General features: G+C 53.4%; 1 protein-coding gene across 1 annotated transcript; it reads right to left on the bottom strand.

The window, feature by feature from the left end:
* Window positions 1–120: 120 nt before the first annotated feature.
* On the bottom strand, window positions 121–9,240 carry LRRN4 (leucine rich repeat neuronal 4). The gene is made up of 5 exons (XM_072736352.1): window positions 9,151–9,240; window positions 7,463–8,123; window positions 6,152–6,356; window positions 2,645–2,782; window positions 121–1,256 (listed from the first exon to the last, which is right to left on the bottom strand). Exons 2-5 carry the CDS (start codon window positions 8,112–8,114, stop codon window positions 254–256), a joined length of 1,998 nt encoding a protein of 665 aa, XP_072592453.1. The 5' UTR covers window positions 8,115–8,123; window positions 9,151–9,240; the 3' UTR covers window positions 121–253.
* Window positions 9,241–15,683: the final 6,443 nt, after the last annotated feature.

Below are 15,683 nucleotides of genomic sequence, written 5' to 3' on the forward strand. Positions count from 1 at the left end.
TGGCCAAGGGGGCTGGACCGCATGAACCGCTGCCTCTCCTCCTCCTTTCGCACGCGGCCTATTGCCGCCGACACGGGGGGGGGGGGGGGCGCGGGGGCGTGCGAACTCCACGGCGTCCGGAGGAGCGGAAGGCGGGGGAGCCCAGCTCCCCGTGCGCCCCGGGCCGGCGGGCCTGGGCCGGCCGCGGCTCCTCCGCACAGGCGGCCGTTGCTCGGCCCGAGGCGGGCGGGAGCGCCGGGCGCCGGGCGCCGGGCTACGAGCGGCCCCGGGGCTCGGGCGGCGGCCCGAAGGCGGGGTTCCTGTAGGCCGCCAGGTGCGTGGCGCGGCGCGGCGGGCGCGGCGGGCGGCGCCGGCGGCACACGCAGAGCGCGAGCAGCAGGGAGGCGCCGAGCAGCAGGCCGCAGGCGGCGCACAGCCCCGCGAGGACGAGCGCGAAGCGGGGCCTGGTGGTGAAGGCGGCGCAGGCGCGCGGCCGGCTCAGGCCCGCGGGGTTGGCGGCCAGGACGCACACGCGGTACGCGGTGGCCGGCGAGAGCCCGTGCAGGGCGTGCTGCCGCGCCGTGGCGCAGAGGCCGGCCACCACCGACAGCGACCGGTTCCCCGCGCCCTCGGGCGAGTAGCGGACCTGGTAGCCGCGCACCGCCGAGCTGGGGGCGCACCAGCGGACGAGCGCCGACGTGTCGCCGATGTCGGTGACCGCCTGCAGCCGGGGCGGGTCCGGCGCCGTGTCCTCCCCGCTGAGGCCGGGGCACCGGCACCGCCAGCGCCGCTGCAGCTCGGCGCACGGGGTCTGCAGGTGCCTGCAGGGGTGGTAGTCGCAGGGCACGTCCCGCGGGGGCGCCGCCGCCGGCCCCTGCTGCCCCTGCCCCTGCCCCGCCCCCGCGCCCTCCTCCTCCTCGCTGGAGTCGCCCAGCAGCAAGATGGGAATGGCGCCCTCGGAGGGACTCGGGTGGGGAGCCCGGGGGGAGGCCTGCGGGCGGCGGGCGGCGGGGGGCAGCCCCGGGCGCGGGCTGGCGGGCGGAGCCCCGGGGACGCCGCCTCCGGCTGCCGCGGGCCGAGCGGGGCGGACGCTGCTCCGTGGGGCGGCGGCGCGCGGGGTCGGCGGCGCGTGGGCGAAGGGCTCAGAGGGCCGCGTGGCATCGGGGACGGCGGTGCTTCGGGCCCAGGGGCAGGCGGCGGGCAGCCGGGACAGCGGAAGAGGGGCCGCGGGGACGCCTTGGGGTCCTGAGGCTGCGACGCACGCCGTGTCTGCTGCCCTGGAGGGGGCCCAGCAAGTTAGCAGGCGCTTGGAGGCGGGGCTCACCTCGCTGACCCTAGGGGCAACCTGTGGAGGAGGGAGCCTCCCCTCATCATCCCCGTGGGGCAGAGAAGCTCAGCACGAGGAACTAGCTGCCCAGGACGGCCGCTGGCAGAACCCGAACCCAGGGCAGGCCGGGGAATGGGGGTTCCCAGTCTGCCGTTTGGTAGCCGACCGTCCGCTTCCTGGCTGACTTCTAGTAACAACACCCGATGCTCGCTGACATTTTCTGGGCGCTTGCCAAATGCCAGTGACTACTGGTAGCACTTTTATCGTATGAACTAATTTAATCCGTATGACCCTATGAAGCAGCCACTATGATCCCATTTTACAGATGGGGAAGTAGAGGCACAGAGTGGTCAAGCAATACAGCCGAAATCAACAGTGGTAAGTGGTGTGAAGAGGCAGCACTCTCAACCTCTTCATTAAAACTAGAGTGAGACCCTTCACTGCAAAGGATCTGGGTCCTTTGGAGGTAACATGAAGGGGATGGGAGCCCCACTTCACAGCTGGGTTTGGGTGGGACGTGAAAAAACAACCACACATGATGCTGGGAAGGGTCTCCTGAAGTGAGCTGCAAGGAGGACGGGTTTGCTTGTGGAGCTGGTGTGAGGGTTCTCGTCACCGGAGGTGTCCCTAGCTGCCCCCATTCTCTCCTGGTGGCTAGTCTGGGCATGGCTCCCCACTGCAAAAACAGCTCATCTGGCCAACACCCAATGGGAAGTCTTTGAAGGACTTCTTTGAAGGACTGTCAGCCTTGTGCCAGGCTGACAAGAGCTCTGTAAGCCCATTGGCCTTAGACTGAATGATGCAGGAGACCAGCTGCATCTTGGGGAACTCACTAGGGGGGCCCAGTGGTTAAGAGCACAGTTTTGAAGGAAGACACATCCTGCCTCCTTCATCCAACAGCTGCTTGACCCTAAGCAAGCACCTCCCCCTTTGGGCCCCAACCCACTTGTCCATAAAATAGAACAAAGATAAAACTATCTTGGCAGAGAGGATATAGCTGTTCACTTAGCCCATTTTTCCCCCTACTGGGCACAAAACTAGACTATCTTTCCCAGCCTCCCTTGTAGTGGATGTGGCCTGCCGACTGTCATCGAGCCACTGAGGTGAGAGTGGAAGTGATGAGCCCCACCTCCTGGCTTTGCCCCTTTGAAACTGCCATGTCTGTTCCTTCCTCCATGCTCTGTGCCACTCTGGCTGGCTGGAATGAAGAGCCTCCCTCGCTGGGGGGCCCTGAGTGTGACTACATGGGGGATGGCCACCCTGCCCAAGATGAGCAAGACAAGATGAGCTGTGAGAACTCAGCTCACCTCTTAGTCATCTGCTTTGTAAATGTATTACCTGCTTAGGATGGTCCTCTTTGCATCCCTGAGGAGCCAGGACAACTCACAGCTGCAAATGAGGGGGTTGCCAAAGAGGCTGATGGACAGGACCTGGGAGGAATGCAGGTTCCAAGGAGGGAAGGAACTCAAGTTGCAGCTGAAACACAAAAATTAATTAAGTCAGGCCTTAAAAATCAAGTCAGAACTACTCCCAGAGAGCCATGGTGGTTTCATTGCAAAACCATTCTGTTAGGGGTTAGATGACACCACTTTGGACAAAACTCTTTAAAGACCCTAGACTTCATTTTTTATCATCTGTCAAGATACCAGCCCAACTCAGTCACTATCACCCCTCCTATCAAATGGAGACAATACTCCCCTGCCCGTTTGTTACATCAGAAAGAGTCTGTGATAATGAAACTGCTTAAAAGTGTAAATCTCTACATAAAAGTGAGATATTGTTATTATAGACCAGTCACAAGAGATGGAAGAAGTTGTTTATTAATGAGAACACTCTTAAAAAAAAAAAAAAAAAAAGAACACTCTTGAATATATACTATGGCAGTTGAACTGAGTGCTGATGGCACTCAGCACCAGTCCTTTGGTGGAAGACACCTCAATGAAGTGTATCAGTTAAGCTCTGGCTGAGTAGAAATTTCCCCAAAACTTAGTAGTTTAAAATAACAAATGTTTGTTCTTAGGAGTCTGTGGTTCTTGTGGTCTGGGTCAGGTCAGCTGGGGCTGGAAGATTAGGCTGGCCTCATGTCTATGGAGCCTCAGCTAGGTTTGCTGGGGCCCCCTTCCATGTACTCCTCATCATTCAGGAGGCTAGCCCAGGCTAGTGTACATGGTGGTGGTGGTGTGGTGGGGGTCCCCACCAGCCAGGAAGGGAAAGCTCCAGTGCTCAACCACTTTCCAGTCTTTGCTTATGTCACTTTTGTTAATGTCTCACTAGCCTAAGCAAGTCACATTGCCACGTCCATGTTCCAGAGGTGGAGAAAAGACTCTACTTCTTGATGGGAGGAGCTGCAGTCACATTGCAAAGGGTGTGTCCGCAAGGATGGGAGGAATTCCTGGGGCCATTTTGCAACGGGTCTAGCACACTCAGCAATGACAGGGCCCCTCTCAATCCTCGGTTCTTTCTTCCCTAGAGTCTTGCAGAGCATTTGGCCTGAACTTTCTCAATTCCTTGAGTCTCCTGGCTTCTTTTACACATACTTATAATTCATCTTGAGCTACAGGTGCTGTACTTGACTTTCAGGTTTCTTCTGACTAAAGGCTGGCTTTCTCCACCTGCCTGGGAACCTTCTGCCTTCCTCAACTACTCTGTGGGAGAAGCTCATGTGCTAGGTGAGGAAGGACCGACTCCTCAGATCTGCTCTAACACTCCAGGGTGATGGAGACCTGACACTTGTCCCCTCTGGAACACCAGATATATGTGTGTGCTATTTATATTGAATCTTAATGCACATATGTGAATATATACATATATGCATGCTTGCTTTCAGCAGATTTCACAGAGCTAGAGTGGAATCTTAGGATGAGAGTTTACTTAGTACTTCAGCATGCCAGGGAAATATTTTTCTTTTTGCCTGAAGGGGGAGAGGGAAAGGATCATCATATTTTTGAACAGGTAACATTGCCCAGTACTTTACATTCATCATCTCGTTGACATCATTCTGACAATATAGTGACATAATAATATTCTGCTCATTTTTCAGGTAAGGAAAATAAGTCCTTTCCTTATCTGGTGGCCCTTTCTGCCACCTGTGCAACTTGCATGTGATAAAATCAAGTTGAATCACCACCTACTCGGGGCTACAGGAGGGCCTGGCTCACATCCTAGTGTGTGTTGCATGTCTCTCCATTTGAACTACAAAGACCTAGTGTGAAAGAGGTTTTGTTTGCTCTCCCAAATAACCTCTTTTCACTTCTTTGCTGAAATACTGCCCCTCCCTCCTGCGTGTCAGAGGGGACTGTTGGAGGCTTTGGGCACACTGGGTTGGCAGAGCAGCCAGGGAGGTGGCCATCCCCTCACCAGTGGGTGCTAGCTATGCTAGGGCAGCCAAACATGACTGGGTATTTATTTATTTATTTATTTATTTATTTATTTATTTATTTTTTATTTTTTTTATTTTTTTTTGACTGGGTATTTAGAACAGCCTCCCCGGGGGAGGGGGCAGATGGGCTAAGGAGAGCCAAGAGTAGGCCAGGCTGAGAAGAGGGAGAGAGGGCTCAGCGGGGCAGATGGAGAGGCTTGAGAGCACAAGAAAGCAAATGGCTCCTTCCCCCACACTGGAGCACAGGTGGTAGAGTTGGGGGGAGAGGGGCCTAGGATGAGCCAGAAGGGGTTCAAACTTCTCCTTCAGGCCATGGGAAGCACTGCAAGGTTTTCAGTTGGCAGGAGGCTCAATCAAATTATGATTTAGACCGACCTCTTGCCTCAATGTGGTGACAGGGTTGCAAGTGTTCTTAACCTGGGGTCTGCAGAGACAAGGTGTGTGAAAGTGGATGGGGTCAGGATTTGAGCTGTGGCTCCTCATCTGATACCTTATCCACAAGTCTGAAGCTCAGAAGAGGAGTCAGAGCCAGAGAGGATATCACTCTCACCAACATCACCACCACCACCACCATCATCATCATCACGATTACCATCACTATCACCAATTCACCATGACTACCAACGTCAACACCATTACCACCATCACTGTCGCTGCCATTATTCCCATCACCTTCTTCACAGCCACCATATCATCTTCACGAATGGTAGACCACGCACCATGTGCCAGACACTGAGCTAAGTGCTCTGCATGTTTGGTTTCCTTTTCTCTCATGACAAACCTCAAAGTGAATATTCTGGTTGTGGCTGGAGCTAGCAGAGAAAAGAAAGAAGTGGCTACACTGAAAGTGATGATGGAGGCAAAGGTGCTTCCCAGGGCCCAGATAAGGGCTCCCATGAAAGGAGGTGGCTTGGGGTCATCTGCAAAGGGATTCTGCTTCTCCTGTTGAAGTCAGGACAGTAGCTGCTCTTGATAAGGAAGGTAAATACAGTGACACTCTGGACAACCAGGCCTGAAAGGACTGATCCTGGGTCCCAGCTGCAAGTAGGACCCTTCTACTCCCTCACCTTTCCTCCCTGGACACATTCAAACTTTGAAAGGGCTGAATTGCATAAATACCTGGGGTGGCAGAGGGGAGGTGGCGGGGGGAGGCAAGTGGATCCAGAAATAGAGAAGAACCTGATGCCTCATCCCCTCTTCCCCCAGCAAGTTTCTCAGCCTGGGCTTAAAGGAAACTTTACATGCATGAGAGTTTCTTACACAGTTATTAGGCCAATGTACTATCTGGTACCCGACCAAAATATCACCCAAAGCACGAGGAAGCACAGAAATCCAGAGAGGATGCGAAGGAGCAGAGGGAGAGGAATTAAGGTCTGGTCAGTGCTATACAATGCTTACACGCGTTCAGCTTGGTGCAATGGGCAGAAATCAGTTATGTGATTCACATGTGTCTTAGAAACACTTACTTCTGGAGTAGAAGGACCTGTAGGCAAGGAGTGTCTTGGAAGATGTGCGTGTGGACAGAGCTAAGTGCTGAGGAGTCTTGACAATCCAACTGCCGCAGGTTTGGGTTCATCTTGAAAATGTCCCCCTCCAGGATTCTCAGCCTGGGCATCTTCCTCAGGTAGAGAGATGTGAGGTTCTGCAGGTCTTTGATCCACCCTGACTGCACTGAAATACAGAGGGGAAACTGCCCACTACCCAGGAGGGCACACACCCGAGAGGCTGACACAGCATTACAGAAACAATGAAAGGGACAGGGTGAGTTGTAAAGGCCATTGCTGAGTATGGGCACAGTTAGCAGCTTTGGGAAGCTCAGGAGCATGGACCACTTCAGCTGGAAGAGCCCTCAGAGGTGACCAGTCTGTCCTTCCTTCCAGCCCCGGAGGCAGCCAAAGTCAGAGAGGAGAATGACAGGCCCAGGGCCACACAGCTGGGAAAGGATGGAGCGAGGACTTGAACCCAGGATAGGGTCTCCAAGGCTTGTCCTGCCTCATCCTCTTGTTGGAACTCCACAGTGAAATACCCCAGGCTTCGCTCTAATGGCTACTGGGAGTGGTGACATTTTTGAGAGAGGTAAGGAAGGAGGAGAGGAGGAGCAAGGCTGGATGAGGCCCAGAAACCTAATTTTGTGGCTCCCCTAACAAATGGAGGATGTACCACTTCCCCTGCTCCCCATTCCCGCTCCTTCTTCTGTCTGTAGTGGAACAGGTGATTATAGGCACGCGAAGTGTTTTTTAAAAAAGTAAAAACCAACCTTGTGAATCAGTCAAAACATGCCAAGTACAGGGGAAGTGGTACTCACTTCCCTCCTGTGTCTTATTTGAAGACTCAACGTTCACAGAAACAATTTGGGCCAAACAAAGTAGAAAAATCCATGAATTCATCCTCAGGGCACCTGTTGCTTCAGGTTACCTGCACGCTTGGTGCCAAATTCACTCATTAATGGCCCCGAAGCCCTGCCTCCACTCCCCCGTCCCGCCGGCCTCGCCCGCTCTGCTGGGTGGTAGCAGAGCAGCAGAGTGGCTCAGGCTGGGTCTGGACCCCGGATGCCCGTTCGGATCTGGAGCTGCGAGACCGCGGGCGTTCATCGTTCGTGCCTCGGTCCCCTCCTCTGCAAAGCGGCGACAGGAATCACAGTCCCCACCTTCGAACAAGGCGCGCTGGGCTCCAGAAATCGAGGAGAGGAGCCGGGTCGCCACCCGCTAGGGAGGCCCCCCCGCACCCCCCAGCCCCCGCCCGCCGGGGGCGCCCTCCCAGCCCCGCTGCGAACTCACCGCGCTCCAGGAACGTGCCGCTCAGGTCCAGCACCTCGAGCGCGCCGCCCGCGCCCGCGAAGGCCCCGTCGGCGATGCCCGCCCCGGGGTCGCGGCCCAGCGCCGTGCACGACAGGTTGAGGAGGCGCAGCGCGGGGAGGCAGGCGAAGGCCCGCGGCTGCAGCGCGCGCAGCGGGTTCCCGGCCAGCCCCAGCGAGCGGAGGCCGGGCAGCGCGGGCCCGGCGCACGGCGGCAGCGCGGCCAGCCGGTTGTGGCTGAGGTCCAGCGTGTGCAGCGCGGCCGGGCCGCCGGGGCCCCAGCGCAGCGCGGCGATGCGGTTGTGGCTCAGCGAGAGCACCCGCAGGCGCGGCAGGTGGCCGAGCTCGGCGGCGCTCAGGGCGCGCAGCAGGTTGCGGCTGCCGTCCAGGCTGCGCAGCGCGGGCGGCAGGCAGGCGGGCAGGCGCTCCAGGCTGCGGTTCGCGAGGCTCAAAGTCGAGGCTCCCGCGGCCGGCAGCCCCTCGCAGGGCGAGGCCGTGGCGTTGCCGGCCCCGCTGGCCCGGGGGTCCTGCGGGGTCAGCCGGGAAGGGGGGCCGCTCTCCTGGGGCGGCCCTGCCCAGCCGGGGCGCAGCGCGGTGGGCAGCAGCAGCGGCAGCGGCAGCAGGGCCCACCACATGGTGAGCGGCTGCGGAGAGAAGAGCCCCGCAGCCTGTGAGCCCGCAGAAGCCCTCCCCGAAGGGGCAGGTATGCCCCTCTACTCGCCGGCTCCGAGGGACGCACAGGCCCTGGATGTTCCCCGAAGGACGCCGGACGCTCCTGCCGCACCTCCTGCCCTTCCTGCTCCCAGTGATGCCTTTCCCTCTCATTCGCTGTGGGCCAGCATCCACAGGTGACGTCCTGCAGGAGGCCTCCTCCATCTGTCCCCTCCTGCCTGAACCTCCAAGGAACCTCCTCCCTTGTTCCCATTGCATGAGCTTCTGGAGCGAAGGGACCGTGTCCCTTATTGCTCTAAACTTTCCCCAGGTGCCCAGATGCTGCTCCAGAAACATCTGTTAATAATGAGCCAGTGAATGACCTCAGTCGGGAGAAGCTCTGCTGGAATAGAAGCATGGGACTTTCAGAAGACTTTGACAATTCCAGCAAAACTCACTTGCCCCCCGTTTTTCCCCTTAGAAGGGTTCAGCCACAAGGGAGTCCCATTTGCATTTGACCTGGTTTGCAGGTCATATTTTAAAATGAGTTCAGAGGGCAGAACTTCCTCTTGAGAGGGCACTCAGGGTTGCCTTTGGGGAAGAAAAGAGCCCCCAGAAAGTTGTGAGGCGTGGGAACCCAAAGTCAAGCATTTCCTGGCCTCATGCTGGTTCCAACGACAGCCAGGACCCCTGAGGTCAACCTTGCCCTAGGGGGGTGGCTGCAGGCTCCTAGGTGTGGAGTTTCTAGAGCAGCTGGGGGACCGGAGAGGGGTAGATCACAAACCCAGGGGCTGGTTTGGGAGCGGCAAAGCTACTTCCCACCAGGCCTGGCCTTGAGGTCACTGCTCCATGTGGCCCCAGTTCTGCAGGGTCATATTCCCCAACCCCACTGTCTCTGCTGACCACCGGGTTTCTGAGCAGCCACCCAAGCTTCTCTCTTGCCAGTTGAGGGTCAAGGTGATGGGAAGAATCCTGGAAACAGGCCAGGAGGCCACGGGTCTGGGAGAATGTCATACTCACCCTAAGCTGCCCTGCGGGAGTATGGCACCCCTGGATGCTCTTCACAGTCCTCTATCCTGTCTTACGGATTCCAGAGGTCGGTGACTTAGACAGCCAGCCGTGCAACTCTGAATTCCAGAGGGAGGCCTGTTTCCCAGGTACCCCTGCTCCTGGCCCCACCTACTGAGAGAGCCTGAGCTACTCCAGTCCCTGCAGCCCCTCCTTCCCCACCAAGACTTTGTGGTCCTTAGCCAACGCTCTCACTGCCTTTTTCCCTTCTCCCTGGTGCTGGGCCTGGGCCTGCCCCTTGCTGGGCCTGGCACCTCCTTCCTGCTCTCCACCATTGTTACCTCTTCCTGCACTGCCTTTCCAAGGCCTGACAAAGGGAGGGAGTTGGCTGGCCAGAGAGAAGTCTGAGGGCTAGTGGGTGCAGTGAGGCAAAGGCACACTCTCACCTCCCAGGAATCTGAACCTCCTGCTGGGTGGTTCCCACTTCCTGGGATAGTTGGAGGCTGAATGATGAGCTGGTATGAGGAGGAAGCCCCTTTCTCCAAAGGAGGAAGGCACCTCAGTCCATAGGAAGGCTTGCAGGACTTTAGAAGAAAAACTGGCAGGAGAGTGGGTCCTCAGAAGAGTCTGGAAGCAGGGCCAGGCTCAAACTGTTAGGAGTTAGTTGGATAGTTCGGTAGTTAGGGCCGGGGTCCCCCACAAGAAAATACCAAGTCAGGAGAGCTGAAAGAAAACAGCACTGACACCCTGTTTTGCAGTTTAGACAGGACCGGATTGACATTCTTTTTTTGCAGCCTTTGCAGAAATGACTTCTATCCTGAAATAAGACAATGAAGCACAAGGCATTTGTCCCTATCACAGGGAGTGGGGTGGTTAAGACCTAAGCCCCCAGGTGTCAGCAAAAAATGACCATCAGCACAGAGACACTAACGTAATAGGCAGACAGATAACGTAAGCAAAGCCCTGAGTGGTACGACTCAGCACCCCAGGATTGCTTATGATAATTCTGCAAAACAGCTTGCAAAACTTGGTGAACTTAGAAACTCCGGGGTCAGCCGTCTCTGGCCTCCCTCCCTCTCCAGGCAGGAGCTTCATACTCATGCTCGATAGACTTTGCTTTGCTGCTGCCACTTTCCTCTGGTCCACCTCTTCGTTCTTTGAAGCGAGAACCGAGAACCGCAGGCACTAAAAGGCAGAGAAATCCTGCAACAAAACCAGATCCAGGAGTCCCCAAGAATGGGTTTCCGCTGGGGTGACAGAGTGGATATTTGTCTCCGTTTATCTTGTGAAGATAAGTAAAGGGGGCGGAAGTGCAGAAAGAACATTGCTGCCCCATGCCTGGGGTGGTGGATGCGCATTACTAAGAGCCCCAGGTCTCCCCCAAGCAGTGATGATATTAAATACACTTTGTTTACAGCTCACAGTGCCCTTCTCTCCCAGAGTTCCAAGACTAGTCATCTTGTCTGAGAGGCTTTGATCTGCATCCCCCACCTCCATCCCCTTCCCACTGCCGCCCCCAGGCTGGGGATTAATCATCCCCAGCATTGTGTATACAGACAAGGACCAGAACTTCATGGATCTTTCCTCCTGTCAGTCCTTATCTGAGCAGCCCTGAGGAATTCCAGGACGCCGCCTCGCCTCGGAACTGGTGTGTTGTGTTAATTGGATAATTGCAAGTCCCCTGGGATCTCCTTTGAGGCCTTCTCTACTGAAAAGCCTCAAAATATCAGCCTAAGTGCCAGCCTGGGGCCTTGCTGCTTAGAAGCATTCCTTCATCTGCCCCAGCTGGCGGCAGGAAGAGGCCTGTTCTGTACAACCCTGTCTGGGGCAACCCAGTCACTATCCAGGGGGCCCAGGGCCCAGACTCCAGAGCCCCTCCCTGCCAACCTTCTCGCAGATTAAACCAGCCAGGTCTACTCTATAGGCCAGGAGAGGTTTGGGGAGTATAGGCAGGGCTCCCTAGATGAGAGGGGTCAAATCTATTGAAACAGCGACCCTGAAGAGGAAGTTGGCCCCCCATGGAAGCCAATAAAAGAGGATCCCAGGAAGCAATGTTGGGTGCTCTTCTGCACAACAGTGGGGCAAGGAGGCTGAGGAACCCCGCTGAAGTCATTGCCCTGTACCTACCCAGAGCCCCAGGCCTTCTGAGCCAATATCTTGTCCTCACTGCTTGCTGGCTAGCTCACCAATGGCGGCCTGGACAGCCTGGCCTGGACAGGATGACCCAGTGTCTGAGCTTGGCTGTCTGGTTTGCTCTTGTCATGCCCAATCCAAGCAGATACACACACCCTTGGTGGGCTTCCCAGTTGGGCTTTTGAGTTTGGGAGTCTGATGGTAGACACTTCATGGCAGAGTTTGCTTACTGGTCTTGCCCAAGTGGCTGGTTGGCTTTGCCCCAGTGGGTGTACTCAGCTTGTCACCACTACCACCTTTTTTAAACCAAGCATCTACTATAGTCAGAGCCTAATGCCATATGTATTATCTCATTGAGTCCTCCTCAGGTACTATTATTCCCATGGTACAGATAAGCAAATTGGGAGGTGACCCTAAAGAGCATGTAGAGGTATTAGGAAGTGAGACAGGCACCGCTGCTGTGTTAATGAGCAGGTCACTCGATCCCGTTGGGACCCCGTGAGACTCCGCAAAGCACACCTCAGGATGAAGTGGTGAGGAATTGAGAGTTTTACCCACCAGCTTCTGCTTCTCATTGGATTGAGGTTTCCTCCTGTGGTTTAACTCCCTGACACCCCTGGCCTGTCCTGAGCATGCATCGAGCAACGCTGATAGGAGCGGGCATCTATAGCATCAGCAATAGCACACTTCAAGATTTTGCCCAGGCAGGCCTGCCCTTGGTGTTCTCTCCCAGGTGACCCAGGCTAACTGCCATCAGGTGGATTGGCAAGGCTTCTCCTTAATGAATGGATTCAACTTCTTTTCTTTCTTTCTTTCTTTCTTTCTTTCTTTCTTTCTTTCTTTCTTTCTTTCTTTCTTTTTCTTTCTTTTCTTCTTTCTTTCTTCTTTCTTTCTTTTTTTTAAGGTTTTATTTATTTCTCCATGAGAGACATACACACACAGAGGCAGAGACACAGGCAGAGGGAGAAGCAGGCTCCATGCAGCGAGCCTGATTTGGGACTCGATCCTGGGATTCCAGGTTCATGCCCTGAGCCAAAGGCAGGCAGACGCTCAACTGCTGAGCCACCCAGGAGTCCCTGGATTCAACTTCCTAAGAACTGGGCAACATTGTTTTTCTCAGTATCCCTTGGGAGAAATGTTCAACAAATGAATGAGAAGAGTACACAGTGAGTCACAATGTCCTCTGCAGTGCCCAAGAGTGGATGGGGCAGGACTCAAAACCATAAACATTGAATTCTCAGGCCCACCAGCATCACAGCATTGAACAAGCTCAGGTGGGGGTGGACAAGGGGTACGGGGGGGGGGGTGGTTGGGGTGGAAGTGGAAGGAGAGAAATGAGTCACAGAGAAATTTCCAACCCAGATTCCCAGTACTTTCATGGATTTGGAGGGGAATGATCTCATGGAAGAAGATCATAAGGTCAGAGTGTTAGTAAAACCAACGCCTGCAGGGAAAAAAAAAAAGCACCAGCAATCAATTATATACTTGGCCATACTCATTTTCTGAACTTAGATCAAAATCCAACTTGTAGATTCTTCCTTAGAAGTGACTTTACAACTTGTCTGGTTCCACCCTTCCCTGTCTACTTTAGAGGGAGAACACTGGTCCCTAAAGAGGAAAATTCGCTTGTCTGAGGTCACAGAGGTGAATCCTAGTAATCTAGTGGGATTCTCATTAATCTATTCTGGGCTGTAGGCTCTTTTGCTTAGTTGATTAGGTCTCTCCTGCCCTGGCATCAGCACTGTAGGTCTTTTCCCGTAGGTACAGCTAAGTAAACATACCTGATGAGCATCAGGTCACTGGGCAGAGTCTCCAGGGGTTCTGACTCTGGCTCTCCCCCTCCTATCCCCAGAACTCCAGAAAGCAATACCCCTAATATGGGTTGTCCCCGAGAAACAGAAGTGGTGCTCCCCCAGGGGGTCTGTCCAGCTCTGTTCGCAGTTGTAGCAGCCTGGGACGGGGTGAGGACGGCTGCGCTAAGCGGCAGGTGGTTCTCCAGCCAGATGTCCTGGCCCTGGCCCTGCTTTCCAAATGCCAGAGGCTCTGCTGAGGGTTCTTCCCCTAAGTGCTGGAGCCGGAATGCACAAGCCTGAGGCTGCATTCTTCTCTGACAGCAGAGATAAGCTGGAGGAATGGGAGGGTGTCTGGGGGAGGAGTCGGTACCAGGTTGTCAAGTCTCTGGGCAGCCAGCTCTTGGGGAATGGTATGCAGAAAAGAGGCCTTCTGGTGGTGGGGACTGAGATGTCTGAGTGGGCTCCGCTGACGTGGCTGACCTGCCTGTGAGGAAGTGATCCTCAGGGAATGAAATAGTCATGGGTTGCGACTCATGGTATCTTCCTCTTGAGGCATCCCTCAATAGCAGTAAGTTTTCAGCATAATGATTTGTAAAATGCATAGAATTTGAAAAAACACCACTTGAGATTCTATTAAAACCCATAGTGGGTAAGATTCAAACTGAAATGAGAGGTCAGACTTTAACCCACCACTTTATTTTGCATGTAGGAAGTAGGACAAGACAGTATGTGGGCTTTTTTTTTTTTTTTTCCAAGGCACAATCTGGAATTTATTACAGACTGCGGCAGTGCGTGTTAGTAAAAAGGTCCCAAAACTGGGACAAGATATTGGGTTTGCATTTTAACACTGCCACTTTTTAAATTGGGTATAATATCTGTATTCTTCAGCTTCTCTTTCATATTTTTCATCTGTAAAGTAAACACATTGGTTCAGCACACACATCCTGAGAAGATGCAGTGCATGCCCCAGGTGCTGAATATATAAAATGGGGATCCAGAAATGAACGAGACCTGGACCGTGCCCTTCAAGCAGTTCTCAAGTCTAGAAGATGTGGAAGACAGGGAACAGTCACCAACAGTGTGAGCCTACTGTCTTGGCACATAAGGCTGAAACACAAGCTCTGTTAGGCCAGGGTGTGTGTCTAGCTGGTTTGCTGCTCTATCCCAGTGTGTGGTGTTACCTGCCTAAAATGCGTGTTTTTAGGAAATATTTGCTGAGTGAATGAGTGTTTATGAACTGTATCCTCCCCTTCTTTTGTTACTGATCAGTTGTATTTCCTTATTTGGGATTTTCCACGGAGCAGTGACAGTTTGCCTGTATATTTATTTAGATTTTTGGTATGTTAAAGAAAATTCTTCCCAAAGCAAAAGCATTCAAGATGTACAAACAAGATGATGATTTAGAGTCCTGTAGAGCTTGGATGTTATTTATTCCTCATTGCCACAGTGACTTGCACACACAATAAGACTTTGTTGAAGGAAAAAATACATGCTATCCAATAAGCATATGAGCATGTACTTAATGTTATTACTTCCCACGGAAGTACAAATTCAAACCACAATGAAAAACAACTATGCTTCCACTGGAATGACCAAAATTGAAAAGACTGACAGTACTGAGTTTTGGGAAGGATGTAGAGCAATAGAACTCTTATACGCTGTTGGTAGGAGTGTCAAATGGTACAATTCCTTTGGAAAACTGGCGTTTTGATGAATGCTAAGCATATACCTATGTAATGGTTCAGCAGATGCACTCTTTATACTCAAGAGAAATGAGCATATATATCCACCAAAAGAAAGTTTATAACAACTTCATTCATAAAAGCCTCAAACTGAAAATAACCTGAAAGGCTAAAATAGCAAAATGAGTATATAAATTATGGTATATCATAGTATAGTCACACAATTGGCTACTACACAGTCACAAAGCAACAACAACAACCCAGATGAATCTCATGGACACTATGTTGAACAACAGAAGCCAGGCGCGAGAGTACATATTATATGGCTCAATGTATGTAAAGTTCAAGAACAGGCAAAACCAATCAATGGTCAGAATAGTGGCTATTTTTGGAGAGCTTACCAAGTAAGTATATGGCCCAGTAAATGTGAGAGCTGGAGGTATGATAAGACATGGTGTGTTGAGGAGATGGGCAGTTCAATATGGCGGGAGGCTAGTAGGTGTGTGGTGGAGAAGTGTAGGGAGAAGACATTGGAAACATTATTTGGGATCATTTTGTAAAAGGCCCTGTGGTGGTCATTAGAGCCGTTTGCCACATATTCAGCTTTTCTCCCTCTGGTCACTCAGTAAGATTGTACTTTCTGGCCCCTAATGATTGAATGTTCCACATTTTGTTCTGACCAATGAGTTGTAACAGGAAGCCATGTGCATCACTTCCAGACAATGCATTTAATTGCTGATGTCAGATCATCCAGGGCTCTCTCTTCCCCCTCTGGCATTGGCAGTATTTTGGAAGGTGGGTGCTATCAGCCTGGGTCCCTGGGAGTGCCAGAACTCCCCTGATGTTGCTGTGCCTATATTGGCAAATAGAAATAAGTAAGTAAGTGAATAAGATAATTGCAGATTGCAGTTAAGAATTAGAAAGGAAATAACAGGCT

This window comes from Vulpes vulpes, chromosome 14, assembly GCF_048418805.1.
Source record: "Vulpes vulpes isolate BD-2025 chromosome 14, VulVul3, whole genome shotgun sequence".
Taxonomy (NCBI): domain Eukaryota; kingdom Metazoa; phylum Chordata; class Mammalia; order Carnivora; family Canidae; genus Vulpes; species Vulpes vulpes.